Source organism: Malus domestica, chromosome 05 (assembly GCF_042453785.1).
Source record: "Malus domestica chromosome 05, GDT2T_hap1".
NCBI classification, from domain to species: Eukaryota; Viridiplantae; Streptophyta; class Magnoliopsida; order Rosales; family Rosaceae; genus Malus; species Malus domestica.
In genome coordinates, this window is record NC_091665.1 from 31,977,763 (window position 1) to 31,998,841 (window position 21,079).

The 21,079-nt window shown below is 35.9% G+C and overlaps 4 protein-coding genes and 2 non-coding genes across 7 annotated transcripts; 3 read left to right on the top strand and 3 right to left on the bottom strand.

Moving 5' to 3' along the window:
- Positions 1-849: 849 nt before the first annotated feature.
- Positions 850-1,824, top strand: LOC114824916 (early nodulin-like protein 2). Its single transcript, XM_029102623.2, has 2 exons — positions 850-1,066; positions 1,318-1,824. The coding sequence occupies exons 1-2, from the start codon at positions 892-894 to the stop codon at positions 1,575-1,577; spliced, it is 435 nt and encodes a 144-aa protein (XP_028958456.1). The 5' UTR covers positions 850-891; the 3' UTR covers positions 1,578-1,824.
- Positions 1,709-5,832, bottom strand: LOC114824915 (1-aminocyclopropane-1-carboxylate oxidase homolog 3-like). Its single transcript, XM_029102622.2, has 3 exons — positions 2,826-5,832; positions 2,382-2,700; positions 1,709-2,283 (listed from the first exon to the last, which is right to left on the bottom strand). Exons 1-3 carry the CDS (start codon positions 3,332-3,334, stop codon positions 2,077-2,079), a joined length of 1,035 nt encoding a protein of 344 aa, XP_028958455.2. The 5' UTR covers positions 3,335-5,832; the 3' UTR covers positions 1,709-2,076.
- LOC114825309 (small nucleolar RNA Z102/R77) lies at positions 5,294-5,382 on the bottom strand. The gene has a single exon (XR_003773951.1). It is a non-coding gene; the product is annotated as a small nucleolar RNA Z102/R77 (small nucleolar RNA).
- LOC114825310 (small nucleolar RNA Z102/R77) lies at positions 5,529-5,616 on the bottom strand. The gene has a single exon (XR_003773952.1). It is a non-coding gene; the product is annotated as a small nucleolar RNA Z102/R77 (small nucleolar RNA).
- On the top strand, positions 5,758-9,880 carry LOC108174283 (uncharacterized). 2 transcript variants are annotated; one of them, XM_029102620.2, is made up of 8 exons: positions 5,758-6,154; positions 6,261-6,551; positions 6,853-7,067; positions 7,205-7,555; positions 7,696-7,896; positions 8,043-8,113; positions 8,813-8,952; positions 9,413-9,880. In XM_029102620.2, the coding sequence occupies exons 1-8, from the start codon at positions 6,109-6,111 to the stop codon at positions 9,766-9,768; spliced, it is 1,671 nt and encodes a 556-aa protein (XP_028958453.1). In that variant the 5' UTR covers positions 5,758-6,108; the 3' UTR covers positions 9,769-9,880. The 2 variants fall into 2 exon arrangements, with proteins under 2 accessions (XP_028958453.1, XP_028958454.1); XM_029102621.2 differs by having other exon boundaries at positions 6,868-7,067.
- A 6,561-nt stretch (positions 9,881-16,441) lies between these two features.
- LOC114825240 (LOB domain-containing protein CRL1-like) lies at positions 16,442-17,608 on the top strand. Its single transcript, XM_029103659.2, has 2 exons — positions 16,442-16,803; positions 16,920-17,608. The coding sequence occupies exons 1-2, from the start codon at positions 16,525-16,527 to the stop codon at positions 17,223-17,225; spliced, it is 585 nt and encodes a 194-aa protein (XP_028959492.1). The 5' UTR covers positions 16,442-16,524; the 3' UTR covers positions 17,226-17,608.
- The last annotated feature ends 3,471 nt before the right edge of the window (positions 17,609-21,079 follow it).

Here is a 21,079-nt window from a genome sequence, read left to right on the forward strand (position 1 = left end):
AAGAAAAATTATAACTTATTATAATATGAAGTTTATTCCAATTCGCAGGACGAGGCACTGCCCCTATCCCGCCTAAATTCATTTTGCATTATGGATGAAATACAACCTCATCTTTTCATTCCTAACCACCGTAAGCCGAGTTGACCCACCAAAAGTATATACCAAGTAAAAAAATTTATGACTTTAAAAGGTTTTTCATTATAGAATAATTTTTTAGTACAAAAATATATTTTATACCAAGGAAAGAGAGGAGTTCGGATAAATCATAAAATGAGCAACATAATTAAATACTGAATTCACTATCTACGATCTTCAAACCTAAAACCTCTCATTTACAAGTGAAGAGGAATACCATCAAACCGTAATATCATTATAGAATATTTCGTTGAATTCTCGTCTCAAAACATACCCACGCTTTGCCTTCCGTTGCCTTGGTTGACCTTTCAAATGTCTCTAAACTGTTAATGCGCCACTAATCATAGCAATCACATGAAATTCTTGCTCTTCATGGATAATTACCAAATTTACGATGACCAGAATCACTTGTCATCAGCCAATCAATTTTACTCTTTTACCCCTCCAGTTTTCCGGTTTATGTTAACACACAACCAGTTAATTAACGAGAAAAACTCATGATGCAATCTGAAAGTTGGCAATTCAGTAATTTCCAAATGAGAAAAAGGGTTTTAAAATTCAGCTTCTGGAGCTTGGAAATGTGAAAATGCTGAATTAGTTGAATCAAAAGCCTCACATTTTTACCAACCAAAGAGAGAGAAGCAGTACTAGTCACTTTTGATTTCCTATATAAACCCCACGACCCTCTCATTTTTTTCATCACCTTCTCACACATTCAAGTTTATATACTTTTCGTACATTACTGAAGGTGTAACAATGGCTTTGAGTTCTAACGCACAAGGTTTCATCCTCCTCCTTGCTGCTGCCTCTCTATTGGCAGTGAGCGAGGCCAGAACCGTCATCGTTGGAGGGTCCGAAGGCTGGCGTTTCGGGTTCAACTACACTGATTGGGCTCTCCAAAACAGCCCCTTTAACAAAAATGACCAATTAGGTTAGCACGTTCTAACGATTTATGTGCGTTAAAATCTTTTTGTATGACAACCATTCTTTCATTACAAATTTAGAGTAGTCAATAGCATATTGATACTGTATCGATAATGCATCGGTATGTTATATTTTGTTTGCAACAATAATATCAACATATTATCAATGCCATATCGAAATCAGTTTTTTAAGTAAAAGAGCAGATGTCATAGCTCGATTATTACGTGCATGCGTCAATTATTGTTGTTTATTTTGCAGTGTTCAAATATGATCCACCTAGCGAGGCAAATTCCGGCTACAGCGTATACCAACTGCCTAACCTGTGGAGCTACATAACCTGCGACTTCAGCAAAGCCAAGCTGCTGGCGAGTCAGACGGAGGGAGGTGGCGACGGCTTCAAGGTCGAGCTGACTCAGTGGAGGCCTTACTACTTTGCCAGCGGTGAAAAAGATGGCAAGAACTGCAAGGATGGTCTGATGAAGTTGTTTGCTGTCCCACTGCCACGTTGGAATAATTAAACACAGTTCGAAAACACACAAATAAAAACGTCCGGGAAGAAGAGACGCTATACAAAATACATTTATACACACATGCACCAGATTGATTATGTATTTTCAATAATTTTGGAGGGTTTTGAGTCTTATAGGGGGAAATGTGTCCGAATAATTCGTCTTGCTTCCGAACAGTTACTCTAAAAATAGCCATGTATTGCCTTCTTTTTTGTAGTGTCTTGATCCTGATTCAACAATATATTCATACTCGAAATTTCGGATGTAGAAGTACACGTTCTTAGTTGTATTGTCCTCTAATACAATGGAGAGAGGAAATGATCAGAAGATCATCCGTACCGAACTTCAGAAAAAAAGGAAAATTACAATATTACTACAAGAACCGAAAAGTGAAAAGAAACATAGCAACATAACCATAACACTTCCAAGGTTCGTGACATAACTAGCATAGTCTCAGAGAAACTCTGAAGTGAGGAAGCACAAAGTTACCATCCTTATCCCTTCGAACCTATAGTTTGTAACGTTTCACGTACTCTCCAAAAACGACTTCTTTGTAAATTGGTGGATTGTTTTCGGATATAAGCTCCTTTAACGGCCCGTATGGTTTTTGGAGGTCGTCTGTGCCAATGAAACATGCAATTGATGTAAGGGCATCGAGGGTCGGTGGAATTATTACTCTGTGCTCTGCACTCTTGAACTTGCCATTAGTAATGATCTGTACAGCAAATAAACATTTAGATGGACCTATTAGTACTCTATCACGCACACGGGCTATAAAAGAGAAGGAAAAGATAGCTATATTAGTTACAGTACCTGCAGCATATCAGATACATTGGCAAGCAAAGCTCCCTCCACTGGGTGAATGTCAATCCAAACATTTTGATGAAGTACCTGTAGGCCTTCACTAGCTCGTAAGAGCAAGGTGATGAAGCCGAGGTCAGAATGCTTGTGTCCGCCGAGAGTCAAATGGGGCTCTGGGCAAACTGGATAATAGTGGCATGCCAATGACCTCGATTCGAAGCACCTTAGGTTGTCAAGGTAATCGCTGCTTAGACCTAAAGATTCCGAAATTAATTTGGAAAGCTTATCCTTCACTTGAACAAGGTATTTCATATACTCTTTTATTTCCGCCCTGCAAAATAAATAATTTAGTGTTTAAACAGCTTTCAGAGTTTGCTCAGATTTGAGTGATACAAGGAGATATAAGTTGGTGAACAGAAGTTAATATAATTGGTGAGTGTAGCATTACTTATTTACCTGCAGATTTCAGGGATTGCCTCGAAGTTATGCTCATCTTCTAGGACCTTGCAAGATAATGTGTCTCTCCAACAAGCTGGAAGAGACACCTTGAATTCTGCATTGCTAACGAAGTTGACCTTCTTCGTGAAATCGCGTGAATACCACACCTCCTTGGCTTCCTGGGGCTGCTCATGAAATCGTCGAATGCCCTTCAGCACATCATCCATCACACCAAGTGGAACTGAATGGTTCACAATCTGAAAGAAACCCCATTCCTCAGCTGCCTTTCTGAGGTCATTGATGATTTTGCTCCGCATTTCGCTGTCCTCGACATCTTCGAGATCAATGACAGGAACTTGGCGGTTGCTAATGCCATTGTTATGGTTAGGGGACGGTAGATCCTCTGGAGGGTGTTTGAACATTCTTGGGAGCTTGGTCACCCCCGAATCTACAAGGCCTTTCACACCAGCTTTTGTTTCGTCGAATTTTTTCATTTCTTCCTCCAGCTCATGATCCAACCCAGGCATCTTGAAGTAAATCTTTTTGATTAGTGAAAAGTTTAAGTGACAACTTTATTGATCCTAGCTTGGTTTTTGGAGTCCAAGTTTAAAGAGCGTAGTTTTCTACTTTATATAGAATTGAGAGAACGAAAGGAAATACTTTCTTTGTTTAATTTAGAAAAGATGGAGATCATGATCAAGAAATGTGGATAGAAAACTCACGAGTCTTATTGCACAAGCAAACGGCAATGAATTGTCTGATTAATCTGCAAAGATTCAAAAGAGACAAAGTGAAGCTAACATGACTAATGTTAATGAAATAGACAGAAGCGGCCATGTTTACTCTTTTCGTTGGTTCTGTTTGTGATGAGTGACAAAATGGGGAGGTTTCAGTCATCTTTTTATAAGAAAATAATGCCGTGGGGAAGTTGGTGTGAAAACATTGCCGACTGCTTTGGCAGATTATAGAGGTGTTTAGCTAGTTGTCTCATGCTAAATTATGTGGATATAATTATTAATATTCATCTTCCACTCATTTATAACATGTGGATTAGTAATATTATGCGGTGGTGTGATGGTTTCCAAAAAAAGAGATGATAGAAAATAAGTGAAACTCATAGAAGAAGACAATAGGCAGATGGGGTTGCGAGACCCAGGCGCATGCATTGGATCATTTCTTATATTCTAAAAAAAAAAACCACTCGTTTCAGTAGTCATACTAAAAACTTTCTTGATCAAATACTTATTTTACAAGTGAATTAGTAATACCATAGCGATGTGACCTGAAAACTTTTTGATTAATGAGGATTATTTTTCAATGGATTCCTCTTCAATTCAAGTACCTTAAATTAACTTAAAGTTTACAAGTATTGATGCAAGTTACTATTACAAATTGGTACGACCCCGCCGGTTGGTGCAGAAGCCATCGGAAACTTTATATCATTAGCCTCTGTGGTGGATTGTAGGTCAGATGGAGAGAGGAGAGCGTAGGGGAACAAACTCGGAGAGACAGGTTGTGTTAAAGTTATGTTTTCTTCGTTAAATTGATGACGTAGTGAGAGTAAAATCTGTAATTGAGTTGTCGTATGGAAGCCACATTTGTAGTCTAAAAACTCATCATTTTAATGAATTATTAGACGTTCAAATATAGAAAGGATAAAATTGATACAATTTCAATACCTTAAGAAGCAATTTGAAAAAATTAAAACCTCATGAACGATTTAAATCACCTCAAATTTTAAGGATGTAAAATGTAGGTAGTCTTAAACTTTTCTACCAAACGATGATACTTTTAAGCGGAGCAATGCCAAAACAACACCTAGAAGTAAGATATGGGCAACTTCATAAACCTTTTCCTATTGAACATAATCTTTACCCACCAATTGAAAAGACCTAAATAACACGTCCTTAAATCCCACTTGGAATTTAGCCCCGGTTATGATTTCATATAATTAACATAAAATTAAAAATGAGGGTTATGATTTTATATATGATTTTATACAAGACATTTGCCAATGCCTTCGAGATTTTGTATTGAATCTCTCTTCTATTAATTTAAAACAAAATTAGTCTTGATTATATCCAAAATTTAAAGGGTTAAAATTTGAAGACACACTCCGACATTCTTTGTGAGAAACATTTTGTTGGGTCCAAACATATTCATTTTTATAATTACGAATAAATGTCTTAATAATTTTAAATTTATCTATTTTTTTTTTGTCAAAAATAATCTATAAATGATTTAACCAACGGGAAGCAAACAGAGTCTCGATACCAATGTCGAAATCAAAGGCTTCGCAGCAATCCTGTCAAAATACAAGTGTCGAAGCATGTCGTGGATCCCAACTCAAATTTAAAGTTGGTCAAAACAACATATATTTATGTTGTCTTGGACTTGTCCAATTAAGAACACATCCGAAACATTTTTAGGTAATTGATTACATTTGAATTGCTTTTTCAAGTTCTTTGAGAAGTTGGAAGGATTGAGAATGATCAGATAGAGCTAATACATTGATGCCATCATTGCGGCAAATCAAACCAATAGGGAACACAAAGTTCAAATCATCACCTCATTCTCAATTCCTCCAATTTCCCTTCAATTCCTTCAAAATTCGGATCAAAATTCATACAAAACTACAAAAATTGTAAATTGAAAAAATAAAAAAAAACACAACAATTGATGAATAAAATCAAATAGCAGATTTAGGGTTTTGTGGGGGGAGAAAGATCAGATAGAGCTAATACATAGTTTCGCCATCATCACGGCGTTCAAACCAATAGGGATACGAAATCTAATCCTCATCTCAATTCTCCCCGACGCACAATTTCAAATCAAAAGCTACACAAAAATATTTCTAGGGTTCTAAGCAGAAGGAGAGATTAGGGTTTTCACCAGCATTAGCAGAACAAACGAAAATAAAGAAACAGAAGATTTCTAGGGTTTAAGCAGAAAGGAAGACCAGGGCTGTTCGGTAGCAGAGCGGCTCCCGCCACTGCTATCGCAGAGAATGAAATGGTGATGCCAGAGAAACCCTAAAGATTGGATATTTATGGTGAAAGCTTGGGCCTTTAGGGCAACATTTGGGTTAAGAGCCTGGAGTCTCTTTACGGGCCTGACCTTTTTTCTCAACCTGGCCCAACCCATATTGATTTACCCGGAAAAAACCTGAAACTACTCGAAGCTGGTTCAACCGACTTGCTCTTCTTCTTCCGTACATTGCTCCTCCGCGGCCACCGCCACAGCCATTGCCAACCGCCTTAAATCTCCGACCCGTCTCCCTCTCTATCTCTTTCTGTTAGTTATGGAATTCGCTAAGCGTTTCTCCAAGCGGCTCTTCCACAGCTTGTGTAAGCACTTTTAGCCCAAAAGCGCTTTTGCTTTGTTCTTTTATTCATTTCAACCTGCAAGATTGAATGTTTGCTTATATTTTATTTTGGATAACGAAATGTGTAGATTTTACGCAAAGCTGTGTGAAGAGGGAGGAATTTTACCAGCGGTTTGTATACAGCTACGTGAATCGGTTTCAATCGCAGCACTCGAAGGCAGAGAAAGGAGGAGAATCGGACACATCGAAAAAGCTGAAAGCTGTTGTTCCTCCGCAAGCTGCTGATGGCATTAGCAGCTATTCGAGTGAGGATGAAGGTTTGGTGGATGGTAAGGAGAAAAGGTTGGAGCTTGCTTGGCTGCCCAGAGTTCTCGAGCCAGCTCTTCAATTGTGCAGGTGGGCTCTGCCAACCCCAGCAGGTACCCGAGTTCAAATCCCTTTTCCGTAAATTAGAGTAGTTTAGAATATCGTTTTTGTTAAAAAAGATAAAAACTTGTCATGTTTGGGCAATTGGGTAGTCATTGTTTTGAATGAATTTGTAATTTGGAAGTTGCAGTATTAGCTGTGCATGAGAAAAATATTGTGTAATTTAAAAGATGCGGTTTGGCATGGTTGAAAAGAATCAAAATTTATCATTTGGAACTTGGGTAGTCATTGCTTTTGATTGAATTTGTTTAATTTGGAATCTTTCAGTTTGAGTTGTGAGTGAAGATTGTTCAGTTTCGAAAATTGCAGGAAATGGAGTGGGAAACAAAACCCCATCCACAACTCGATCAGTCTCAGAGATCATTGCAAACATCCAACGGAGTAAGATAGGAATTGAGGATTGGAGTTTGAGTGATCTCACCATTGGTTTGTTTCTTATTTATCTTCGTCAAGCTTCTGTAAATCCGTTTGAGGATGTTAATGGTGTTCAGGTCTCCTCAGATTCAATGGTAACACTAATTACATGACCTTTTTAATTCTGAAAATGCTTCTTTACTTTGTATAAACACATAATATTTTGTGGCAAGTTTGATTGTGGTAAAAATGTTGTTGTCATTAGTTATTTGGCATTTGCTTTGTGTTTTAGGTGCAAGATCTCATCTACCACTCTGAGTTAGCGAAAGGTTCTTATAAGGATAATACTGCAGCTCTTGCAAGGAACACCATGCTTCGTGAAAGCAATGTCTTGAAATTTGTCAAAGATTCCAGTGTCATGAGGCCTGGATATTATATAGGGATAGATCCTCGTAAAAAACTTGTGATTTTAGGAATCCGTGGTACTCATACTGTATATGACCTTATAACTGATGTTGTTTCTTCAAGCGATGATGAAGTCACGTTTGAGGGTTATTCAACCCATTTTGGCACTGCGGAAGCTGCTCGCTGGTTTCTTAGTCACGAGATGGGAAATATAAGGAAGTGCTTGGAGAAATATAAGGTGGTGAATCTTTTTACTCTCACTTTTCCTTGTTATTGTTTTTTTGGGTGATGTAATCTTGTTCGTGGGTTTTATGTTTTTTTCTCCCGACCATATTTTTTTGTCATTGTTGGTTGTAGTTGAGCCCAATTCATTAACAGGGATTTAAGTTAAGACTAGTTGGTCATTCTCTCGGAGGTTCTACAGCTGCTTTACTTGCAATAATGCTCCGTAAAATGTCAGTTAAGGAGCTGGGGTTCAACCCAGAGATTGTCTCTGCCGTGGGGTATGCAACGCCACCTTGTGTCTCCAAAGAACTTGCTGAAAGCTGCTCCAGTTATGTCACAACTGTTGTGATGCAGGTGGGAAGATGCATTTAATTATTCTCTACTTAGAAAAAGCATTTTCAATCTAATTATATCTACTCGTTGCAGTTATATTTCTTTGGTTTTATTTGTTATTTTGCCCTTCTTAAATTCTTACAAACTTAAGACGTCTTTTTATGCAGGATGATATTATACCTAGGCTAAGTCCAGCATCTCTAACGAGGTTGAGGAGTGAAATTCTTAAAACCGATTGGTAAGTAAATGTGCTTCTTCATAATTTCTTGTCACCTCTTTTTCAAGATATGTTGAGAAAAAATAAGCTCACTAGTCGTTTGAATTGAGACCGAATTGCGTCATATACCAAATGATTAAGAACTCAAAGAAGACGTTGAACTAGTTTTTGTCTATCAATTGCTTGCAATTGATACTTTCTACTTTCATGGTACTTTGCCTGCACTGTCTATTATCAGAAATTTCTAAGTTTCAAGAATTCAGAGAATCGGGATCTTGAACTTGCATATTGGGGTAAATGCTGCATGGAAATTTGGAAATCTATGGATTTTTGGTGATTCTAGAAATATAAGCCTTTCGATTCTTTTGGTAGAAAAGACTACGTATGTGCGCTTCTTTTGGTAAGGTCTATGCTATGCCTGTTTTACTGCTTGGAATTAAAATTATTGTGCACCTTTATTTGTTTGTGTCTATTTCTCTTGCTTGGATTGTTGTGGATAAGCTAAGAATTTGGCCATGAATAATTCTGGCACCAAATCGGATGAAAATTTGACAAATTTATGTTAACTGGGAAGCATCATTCATCAATTCATGGAAAATGGAAAGCGGAAAAGTTGCTTCTTTTGTGAGCATCAATTTGTTTGCACTAGTGGCAATTTAATGAAGGCTTTATCAAAATTTCACAGTTCATAATTATTTGTTTCTACGTTACGTTTTGCAGGATGAGTGTGATTGAGAAGGAAGATTGGAAAAGTGTCATAGATTTGGTTACAAATGCAAAGCAGGTTGTGTCTTCGGTGCAAGATGTTGCTCGGAAGCTTTCTGATTATGCAAAGTTTGGGAGCAGTAAACATTCTTCTGGTAATCCCACCCTGCTCTGTGCCTAGTGTGTCAATGCTAGTGTATTTTAGCTCAGTCAATTGTATCTTTATGCATTGCTGTGTCATGACATGCACTTTGTAACAAAAGTGCTATATATTTGTACTGTCATTGATAAATATTTATGCTGCAATTGTTGGGCATATGTGGATTTGATCTTCAAAACAATCTCAGGCTGCATTTTTCGCACCTTCAATTGTATAATTGTTGGCTTATCTGTATGTTGTGTGAATGATTTTCATCATATTGGAGTAAGGGGTGTGAATGCACTAGAAATTTCTTGTTCTTCTCTGCTTGATGGTGTTTGTTTTGTTGGGGAAGGATCAAATCTCAACAGTTGGGTCGTTATACCTCATCAATCGTTAATGAATAATTTAAGCTTTAACATGCTCGACACCACATGATCTTCCCTTCACCAAATTATCTTATGGTGTCTGAACAGATGGTCCCATCATAAAGAAAATTCCTACTCCTCCCGGGGTCCCTTTAAATGAAAGAGAAGTAACAGAAAATGCTGGTGCTATTAAAAGTGGAGGAGCTGCCTGTAAAGTGCCTGAGGAATTATTTGTACCAGGTACCGTCTACTGCCTAAAGAGGAATGTGGATGCTCGTACCAGCAGCGGCGGCAGCAGAAGGGAGTATTTTACACTTTGGAAGAGGCATCCGGGTGAGCATTTTCAGAGGATTGTGCTTTCAAGCAACATAATAACTGACCACAAGTGTGTGAGCCATTACTATGCATTAAGAGATGTTCTCAAAGGTTTGCCGGCCTCCGATGATGAAGACGAATTTTCTTAAATAATCAAAACAAACTGCTCTGAGTTTACCTCTGTAAAAACGTAGCTCGTATATAAGGTTGTTGTAACTTGAATTTTGCATTTAATAAAATTTAGCAATTTTGATTAACCAATGTTCATCCAGTGTCTTGCTACAATATTTGGTGTACAGAGTGATGATCTGCTACTTCTATGTGCTTATCAGTTTGGAATGGTTGCCAACAACTAGATTGAACAATAAGCAACCCCGTTGGGAGAAGAACGAACTTATAACTATGACGCAAGTGTGGAGTAAACTAACCCAATTAATTATTGTCATGTATTTTAACTTTCTCCACGTGACAGTGCTTGGTGGGTTTGATTTCTTCCAACAATGACGTCCCAATTGTTTCTTACATCTCCACCATAAGTCTGTGACATTCTAAACTAAAAATCCGATGTCATGTGAAAATATTAAAACACATGTCATCACGTTTGAAGGACCTCTTCTTTTACTTGCTGCTTAAAACATTTTTCTAGTTTTACAACTGCCAGGTTGATTGCAAATCCTAGCTGGCATGAGTAACCCTTTTTAATCCTTTGAGTGGTGGGATTTTTCCAACTTCTTATCTTCATTGTCTAATATTTGTCTTTACTTCCTTTGAGTTTTGATGTTTTGTGATTGTGAGTGGCATAGTTTAATACTAGATAATAAACTCCAGTTTAGACGGTAATATTAATTCTTGTAAGCTTTTTGGGTAAGTAATGATCGGGTTCCCCACCATTTACCTGCCATGAAAGCTTAGGTTATATTAACAATAGCCATACCTAGTCTGCTACTGCTAGGCAGATAGAGCTATATTTAGGATCCCACCCTAGGTAAAGCTAAAAAGCACTTCTACCCCCACGAAAAAAAATAATATGACAAAAACACCCAAAAGTGTGATATATTAGGGTTTGCTTTGCTGCTTAATGTTGTTAATAATCAATAATAAAATACTTCTTGTAAAACTATCAATGATCCGTTGGTTTCACGGTTCTTAATAGGAATACTTTTCTACAATTCATCAGAAGGAATTACAGTTGTGCCGAAACCATCAATGCGATTTGATGATTCGAACCCTTTTGTTTTCCGAATTTTATCTAAGAAACATGATTACAGAAATAATGCAATCTGAAACCATTGAATCGTATAACAATTGCACAACAATGTGAAGAGGCGAAGTGCTGATAATCACGATCGAACGGTTAAATAACTTCAGACTTTTCCCATTTTCTGCAAAATATAAAATAACAAGGCAGTTACTACTTTTGCCATTTTCTGCAAAATATAATATAACAAGGCAGTTACTATCATTGAATCACATCGCAAAGTGATTCCAACAACACGAAGGCGGTGATTTTAATAAAAATATATAGTTGGGGCAAAGAAGTGAAAACGTTGATCAAGAAAGGATGTTTTCATGGTGGTAATAGGTGGCACATATCCGACCAGATTGGGAGACATGTGCAATGAGGTATTGTATATTGGCGGATTTTCCACAAATTCAAAGTTCAAAAGGGTCATGACAAAACAGCAGTCTACAGAAAATTACTTTGAACTTAAGCCATAATTGTAATTTCCATTGAACTTCATAGACTCTCTTAGCTTCTCCTAGTTTGTCTCACTATCTTAGAAGTCATGGTCTATCATGATTAAAAAAAAAACCTTCATTATCACTAATTAAGCTATCATTCATTAACCCTAAGAGAAGTTACATCCTATATTTGTCCTCATTGTTCTTACTAGAAGACCATATGTGACACCCCCTTATATTAGGGTTTGGACTTTGAACAATTGCCCTCTATTCAAACCACATGATTTCTGTTTTTATTTAAGTAGAGCTGTAAGCAAATTAAGACATGTAAGATGGCCAAAGAGACAAAGATGATGTAATGTTAATACATGACCAGCAAGATTATTGCTGTCTAATTGCCTCCACGCAACCTTTTGAAAATGAACATTCTATTGATGTTGTACTTATGAGTCATCATCGATTCGTTAAGATTATCAGAAAAACTCTTATGTAATGGGGATACGTTCCATGTACTCTCTCTATCTTACGTAGTACTTTATAAGTTAAATGATAAGTATAAAAAGATACATAAAAGATACATCGCTAGAACAGGAAAAATATTTCTTCAATGTTGTTAGGTTATGAAGGTCGAACTACTACAATTAGGATTATGTTTATATGGAGGCTTAATGTAAGTAATTAACGTTTCATTTTTAATTGCAATTTGATCATCTTCTTATGCTTTGGATCAATGACACAATCATGCTGGATTCTTTAGGAACGTTGGTGAAGTTGTGTTGTAGTCTTCTGCTTCTAGATTGATAATTGGAACAAGGAAAACTGAAGCAATCACCCCTACACGTGCACTTGGCCCCCTATGCTACTTGGGTGTCGGATTTGACTGGTCAATCGTACACAGGTCAGCATCATTTTTTTACATCTTATATACAGCCTAAAAATAAGCAAGTTTTTTCCAGCAAAAATAAAAGAAGCAAGTTGGCCTATAACAAGATTATAACATAAAATAAAAAAAGAAAAACTATTGAATTAATTATTCACAATTAAAAAAGAGGAATTCATACAAAAGAAGACATGGATCTGTTTTTGGAGAAGAAATGAAATGTGCATATAATCACCAACTAATTAACCATCATTTTTCATATTAATTTTATGAGTAGGGGTTAACAATTTTATGCGCAAATAGAAGAACCAGTTACATAATTTTTTATTTTTATTTTTTCCTATCCTACAAACCCTACTCAGAATCTTCGCTCAAAGTTTCTTTCTTCCTCCTAGTTGAAGAAAAATACTCTAAAACTCTCTTTAAAGTACAATAAGGTTTTCATCTAAGAGCATCCTTTATTATATTTCAAAGCCCAAATATATTATGTTAGACAGAAGAGTTTATGATGCTTTATTTTGGTAGAATATATAATTACTAATAGGGACATAAGAACTTTTACCTATAACATTTGTCAATCTTATCAAACAATTAATTAATTAAGGAAATAGTTCAAACTTTTTTCTAACAATTAAAGACACAGTCCATGTGGATAAGTTTGCAAGAAAGAGATCATCTCCGAATCCCTTTTACCAAGTTCTAGGGATCCATCAATCCGGGCTTTTAAAATTTGATCAAACAGTTAAAATTATTATAACCTTTAAAGTGAACCTATATTTGTAACCGTTTGATCAAATTTCAAGGATCCAAATTGTTGGATCCCTAAAACTTGGTGGAAGGAATCAAGAGAGGATCGCTTTCCAAGTTTGCAAGTCATGTAGCAACAATTGAGCTATATTTTTAATGAGTTTTATCATTAGTAAGGATAAATTCGCTACAAGGTTTGGAGAAAGTTAAAGTTTTGCAAAAGGCCTATATGTATATGTCAAACAACTTTCTTTTAATCTAATAACTTCACTAACTAATCACTACAGAGTGACTTAGTGGTTTGTGATGAAATCCAGGCCCATATATCACATAGCACGTCCTTCGTTCGATTCCTAAGACTAGTGAATTGCACGATGATGGCCAGGAAGAGATTGAAAGCCTTTGTGAATCTTCTCGATTCCGAAAGGATAGACCATTGTGGCAAAGACACCAGCTAACCTCCTTTAATAAAATAAAAAAATAACTTTACTAATTAATTAATTATAATATCTTCTTGTCTCCAAGACTATTCCTCCCTTTCCATTCTTTAAGTGGCCAACAATTACACATGGCTCTTATTTTAAGATTTACGGTTTATACCAGCTCAATAAGCCCCTTCGTTTATAAATTCGCCAATCTGGTTTATACCAGCTCAATAAGCCCCTTCGTTCATATAAGCTCAACTGTGCAGTACTAGTTCCAACTTGTAATTTATAAATTCGACCAGAAAAACAAACTTGTAATCTATAATTAAATTAAAAACTTCAATTTCATCAACCAAAGTAAATTTAAAATTTTAATTCTTGCTACATAAATGAAAGAACTAGCTTAACTTATGATTACCATTTGATTAGTTGGGGTGTGGGACCTCGATTAGAGCACCATTAGTTGTGCAAATGTCTGAATATTGGTGCTTAAGTTGAGTTAATGACATTAGCACACTACTACTTTCTCGACAAGTCGTGACATGAAATGCTAGAAAGGCAAAATTGTCCCTCTTCCTCTCACCTCCTGAAGTGTTTGTATTCCAATGGCACTATCTTTTGTTTCATTCATTTGTACAATATATTCTTCTTTTTCTATACCTTTATTGCCTCCTTTAAACTTTAAACATTGATTATCTGTACTTGATGAGTATTAGTATCCCCACAAGTACAGATTAACATTGTAATCCTCCATTGAATCGACCATTGTCGGTCTGATCTATGCCATTCTGCATTATTTAGTTAGTAATCTGTCCGTTGCTCCTATTTAAAAACTCAAGGACTCTTGCCTGGTTCCATAAGCTAACTAACAAGTGGATTTCAATAACAGATCAAGGGTTACAAATGTTCATTATCTTTCTATATTGTAATTCAACTTTTCAGCTTTAGTCTGTAGTTGGCGCAGATTGAGTTGTCGCACATACATAAATCCTTAATGTAAAGATAATTAATAAGATAGATATATTCTCTTCCGTTATATTATGTTCTCAATCTGTCCAATATTTAGAACCATCTATATGATGTTTTAAGTTACACCATACTTTTAGATTGTTATTTTTTGTTAACTGCTTATATCAATGTGAATCAGGACATGGGGAGGATCAGCTGGTTCATGAACCTTCTCTAATATTGTAGAAAGATGAAATGTGATGATTAATCAATTGTTCAATGGAATCCCAAATCCATTGCCAGCAGCCAGCATTTCTAGTTCATGCAATGTAGTATATAGTTTATGCCATTTGGCCTGCCATTGAAGTTAATTGATTTACAAATTTAGCAGGAAAAAAACAAAGAAGGGATCCAATCAAATATAAAAGAAAATGAAGGGGTGTGGCTTAAATAAAAATAGAAGATTAGGCAATTTTAGCTTCTCAGAGTAGGATGTGAAAAACGTCTACCCTCAACAAAAAACATAGTCCTACACACTTAAGGAGCCCACCGCCCGTCCTTCCATTTCAAATTTATTAAAAAAAGAAAAATAATACAAACGAAGATCAGAGGGTGAACCGTACCCTCGCAGAAAATTTATGCTTGGTGAGCCAATACAGAGAAAATTTGACAAACGTATTAGTGCTAAATGTTATAAAAGAAAAATGAAGACCAACCAACATTCTCTCAACAAAAAGCAACCGAACTAGCAAAACCTGTAATTAGGTCGCGAAGAAAGGTTGTGAACATAAGCCAAAGCTGCACACCGGGTGGGGGCGCGAATCCCAAAATAAACTCACATAATGATTCACACCGAAGTTGGTCAAATTATCAGCAACTTGATGTTCCTCTCGAAAAAATGAGTGACACAGAACATGCATGCGAGAGAGAGAGAAGAGTTAGACAATTAACCCAGCGAATCCGTAGACGCCATGGAATCCTATCACAAGGAGAAGGCAGAAAAATACTGTTAAAGAAGGGTCACATTCAATTCACAACTTTGTCAACCTTTGCCCAGGCCAAATCCTCAGCATGAATAACCGCATACAACGCCACTTCAAAAAAAGAAGCAATTCCAATACAAGTCGCCAAACAACCTAAGCAACAACCAAAGTGATCTCAGAAAATACCCCCAATTCCTGCCAAATTAACCAGGAGCACTACAAGCCGCACCATGAAATAGGAATAGGTAACCATAAAACCTCAAGAATACCCCCTTAACCCCAATGACACGAAGAATACAATGTTCTGATACTATGTGTCGCATGGAAGTTGTGCTAAGGGGTGTGGCTTAAATGTTATGTAGCTCTCAGGTGTGTTAGTCGTTAAATTTAATTTCCACAACCCAAGATTTTTATTTTTAATTTTAATTATTGATTTCTTGTACTACTCAGTATAAAGTACAATTAAAGAAAAATTGTGAATGAAGATATATATGGGTTTGGTTTGTGAAAGCTGATAGGCTCTTTTGTCATTTAAGGAATCTTATTTGAGAGCATGAAAATTTATAGGGGTGTATTCAATTAGGATTTTGAGAGATTTTAATTCTTTTAATGAATCTAGGAGTATTTAATCAGAATTTTAAGTGATTCTCTAAAATTCAATGTGTATTCAATCAGGATTTTAAGATATTTTATTAAAATCCTTATAAATCTGGGTGTATTCAATTAGAATTTTAAAGAGGTTTATAACATTTAAGGTGTATTCAATTAGAATGTGATTTTAAAGAGTTTGAAAAAATTGAGGAATTAGAGGGAATTGATGAGATTTCGTAGTGTATTTTAAGCATCTACAAATCTCATCTCTCCCCATGAGATTTCGAGGGAATTGAATTAAAATTTTACATGTAATTTCTATAAATTAATTAGACTCCATAAAAACCCATGAATTTATAAATCCATTGAAATCTCTCAAATTTCCAATTGAATACATCCCCATTAGTATTGTCTGGCGAGAGAATTGAAAGAATAATCGTGAAGCGTTGTAGCCCATAAAGGAAACCTATTCTAATTAAATATTCATTGTAATATGATTAACACTGCCCCCACTCTCTAACTTTCTAAGTTCTCACAGTATTTATAAGCGTGGAGTGATGCTATGCGCATAGCAGAAATTAAGAGTTAAACACATTCTAATTCAAGCATAAACCAGATTAATTAAACTCTCTTAAAACATCATTTAGTATGACAGGTTCTGGTTCTCCTTGTGGAGCCTGCAAGTTCTTGAGAAGAAAATGTATTAGGGGTTGCATTTTTGCACCTTACTTCTGCCATGAACAAGGCGCCACCCACTTCGCGGCCATCCACAAGGTTTTCGGGGCAAGCAATGTGGCGAAATTGCTTGCTCAACTCCCCTTGAGTGATCGATGCAGAGCCGCGCTTACAATCTCATACGAAGCTCAAGCTAGGGTTCAAGATCCTATTTATGGCTGTGTTTCCCATATTTTTTCTCTCCAACAACAGGTTAGTTTAATTAATTAACTACTTAATCATTGGAACTATATCCCCTAATTAATTAACTTCTACTTCATTAATTTCAATAGATCGTGATGATTAATCTTATTTTTTGACTCTTGCAGGTTATCAGTTTAGAAGCACAACTAGCTTCAGTCAAGGAACAAGCAGCTAAAGGCTACTCCAGCAGTAACTTCCAAGGTTGGCATCAGTCGGAAAATTCCAACATACTGATGCCACAAAGTGTGATTAATGAATCAATGACACCATTATACTCCGGAAACAAGAATCCTAACTCTTTCGGGGCAAACGCAAATTTCATGATTCCAGAAGTACTTGATGACATGTACGGAGATCCTTCTAATTCCATGTGCTCATTAGACATGCAGATGAGCAATATGTCATGGGGTTTTGATCAAGATCATGACTGACGACGGATCGTGAACTTCAGTCATCAGCAGCACTCGCCGGAATATTAATTAATGCAACAAATGTGAAGAGGGTTTTGCAAATTTTTATTGAGACATAAGCTAGCTGACTAAGAACCCTAGGAGTGCTCATACAGCACTCACAAATATTTTTTCTAAAACATGCTGTACGGTATTTTTCTCACCCTAATAATGTGATATGGCCAGTACTATATGTATGTCCTTAGCGGTTTTCAGGGTCCAATGAAGATCAAGGCATTGTTCTAATTATACCATCCCTATATTTCTCCATCTGCTTTCATGTTGTATTTGTTGGAGAATAGGATCTCATGACATCAGTCATATGACAAAATATATAATATACAATTAATCTATTCCACCTGCAATATATCATCCAGGTCTTTTGTGATAAAACCAAACATCAAGTAATAAGTGATTAAGTTAGAACAATATCGATAACGTTGGTGGTGAACCACCTATAAGTTTATCAATATATAATTAGTTAATGGTAATTCCAAATAGAATCCAATTTTCAATAATGAAGTAGGTGCTGATTAATATATCCATGAGACCTTGCTTCTCTTAACTCAAGTCTCTCAACGATTAAAGATCGAGCTCCCCCACCATCACTCACCCTTTGATAGGTATGTTGAAGCGACATTAGGCTGTATTCATGGCCTAGGCCAACCCTAGGCGCATAATATATATAGCATCCAAGGTTAATGACAAATAATTGTCTAGGCGTTGGAAAATTTTGCAGCACCAACTAATTCAACTCGAACAATCGTACATGTGAGTCCCATTATGATATAAACCTAATTCCTCTTGACTTTAGAAAAAGTTACTTGTGAATGCGTTGCATTACAAGTGAGATGCCAAGATAAAAGGAACAAAGGGGTATAATGGACAAGGAATTAATAACATAAAATCATCTGCATCTATTGTCAATTGATTTTGAGTTGGATATTCTGATTATACCATTTTACCACATTATGCAATTAAGTCACGAATTTTCATGTAAATTGGGTGTATACACCCTTTTTCAGGCTTCTCTATATTTTGATCCTTACCTCACTTAAGTGTCATAAAGGCCAATTCCACAAGTAGCATTAAAAAAAATGTTTCACTTTAAAGTTAAGTAGTAAAACGTTTTCTCATTTAGTACTATAGTCTAGTGGTATTCCTATTCACTAGGAAGTGAGAGCTCTTAGATTCGAATCTCGTGGATGGTGAATTCGATACCAAATTAGGTTGCCCATTATATGGCTTAGCCGAACTCCCCCTTTTCTTAGTGTACAAAATATCGATGTACTAAAAATTAAGAGCAGTAACACCACTGCAAGTACCACCATCACCATCACAATCACACCATCAGTGCCACCAAGCCCCCCTTCCCCCCACAAAAACCATTACCATAAATGCAAGTCCTTTTACTAAACTGATTAATACATAACTATTTGACATCATGTTCATTTTAGACATTTCAGGCAGCTACAAAAGTTCTACATCAAATTTACTAAATGATGTGACACTATTTTTCATATTCACATAACTTTTGAAATACAATTTGCTAAATGCTTAACTATATTTTTAACTTTACAAACTTATTAATTTCAAAACCCAAGTAGTTTTATAAAATATAAAAAATAAAAACTACAACAATACCGAATTGACCCTTAGTCTTATTGTGATGGGAACTTTAGAACTGTAAATACAACTACAATGAACACATCTAGTCAGTGTGGGGAAGAGAAGTGAATTTAATAGAAAGAAATCCTTAAGGTTTTCAAGGTTCAATATAGTCAAGGCCAAAGGGAATAATCCAGAGAAAGAATCATGTTAAGATCCGTCAAAGTTCAAACTAAGCTTGACCCCATGGTCCCTTGCTAAACTCACAAGTTACAATTAAAACAACGTTTTGTAGGACCTTATTATCTCCTAACATAATTACTGCCATAGGCTAATTAGTTGGTCAAAAGATCTTCCAAATGACGCAATCAAGTTAACTTTCTGTATATGTATCTTTAGATTCATCTAATCTGTTGGTTTCTCCCAGGTTGTATCCACCTGTGATTAGCTTCCTTAGTAGCCCAAGTCATTGAAAAGGCTCTCCGTCGTGATCACCACTTTATTTTATCACCACCATATATATTTTATTTTATTTTTATTTTTATTTTTATAGACAGAAACAAACCCATCCTCCTCATAATCTTCTCTGCTGTCAATAACCATTGAATGAAACGACAACGTAGAGTACTGTTTCTACTTAACTCATTGTATAATATATATTTCATGGCTCATCCCTTATAACACGTTGGACTTTGAATGATTGCCCCCTATTCCAACTACAATTAATTTTAATATAAACTCAAAGTTAATTACCCCTAAAGCATTATATAATTTTTGTGTGTGTGTGTATATATATATATATTCTTAATTAATTTAAATTCTTGTTTTGAAGCTTTGGACGTAATTTTGCTTCTCAACCATCAAACAAGAGTACTGTTTTCATATGTCAGATACATCTCAATAATCCAAAGAAATATGACTTCTTAATCAATTATATATATAGTTAATTAATTAATAATATATGAAGTTAAGTATTTATTGTGGTTCTTTTTTTTAGTTGAATTTAACATGGTTCTTTGAGTTCCGACTTCGATGTAAGTAGAAGATATTTGATTGCAGAAAACCATGTAAGGGATGAACTACAATTGTATGTTATTATGACTTTACTATTTACCACCCAAAACCTCTCAACCTTCCACCACGTTTCCTACCAGACCATCTATGGAAGTTGCAGCTGAACTCACTAATTTGGTTTCATTATCTTTCAAGTTTATTTGTTTTTGAAAATATCGATGAGAGGTTAAAATACACGGTAAGTTCATTTGATAAAATATTGGGTATATTTGAAGTTATATATGTTTCATTAAATATGATTTTTTGAGTTCTAATACATCCCAAATATTTGAAGTTAAGTATGAACACGGTTTGTTTGTTGTTGTTCAATTTAACATGGTTCTTTGAGTTCCAATTTTGACGTAAGTAGAAGATATTTAATTGCAAGATGTCATAGTAAGTGACGAGCAATTGTATGTTATTCTGACTTCGACGATTTTTGTGGTTTTGACAAACATATTGTATTTCAGTTTCATTTTAATTCATACTAAACGTTATTGATCATGAGACCTTTCTTCCTCACACTCATATCCTAAACGTTCCTCATCATTGGATTGTCAATTGGGCATTGCCAACCCAGTAAAATCGGGTTAACTATCTCCCATCTCCTCGAGACCTTTTGCTCGTTGATGCAATGCAAGACAATAAATATGGTCCCTATATTAAACATGTTTGTCGGTGGCTTCATCTTTCAAAGTCATATTTTTTAATTAGATGCTTAGTAACTATAATCTTAGTATTAATTAAGTATCTATCATGGCAGTGTATTGTGATTTCTCTATTTAAAGACTACATATGTATGTTTAAGGTAGAATGAAAATAAGATATTTGCCTTGTGCAGTTGAAGTCAATATTTTCTCTTTCTAAAATCAAGCGTTTGACTTAGTCGTATTGAGTCACTACTAAGAAAAACAGTTTGGGCGACAAAGGGGAAAGCGATGCACAAAGGCCAATACCATCCCCGGAAACATTGGGCGGCGAAGAGAGCGTCGTGCAAAGCTCGTGACATCAGTCATTGCGCGATGCAGGAAAGGTCTTTGTTGCACAAAATGAAGATTGCATTGAGAAATTGGTGGTCGTTGCGTGTACCAAGCAACGAAACTAGGGTTTGACCCCCAAACTCTTACGCGATGGACGTAGATGTTCGACCCCTAAACTCTTGCGCGACGAACATA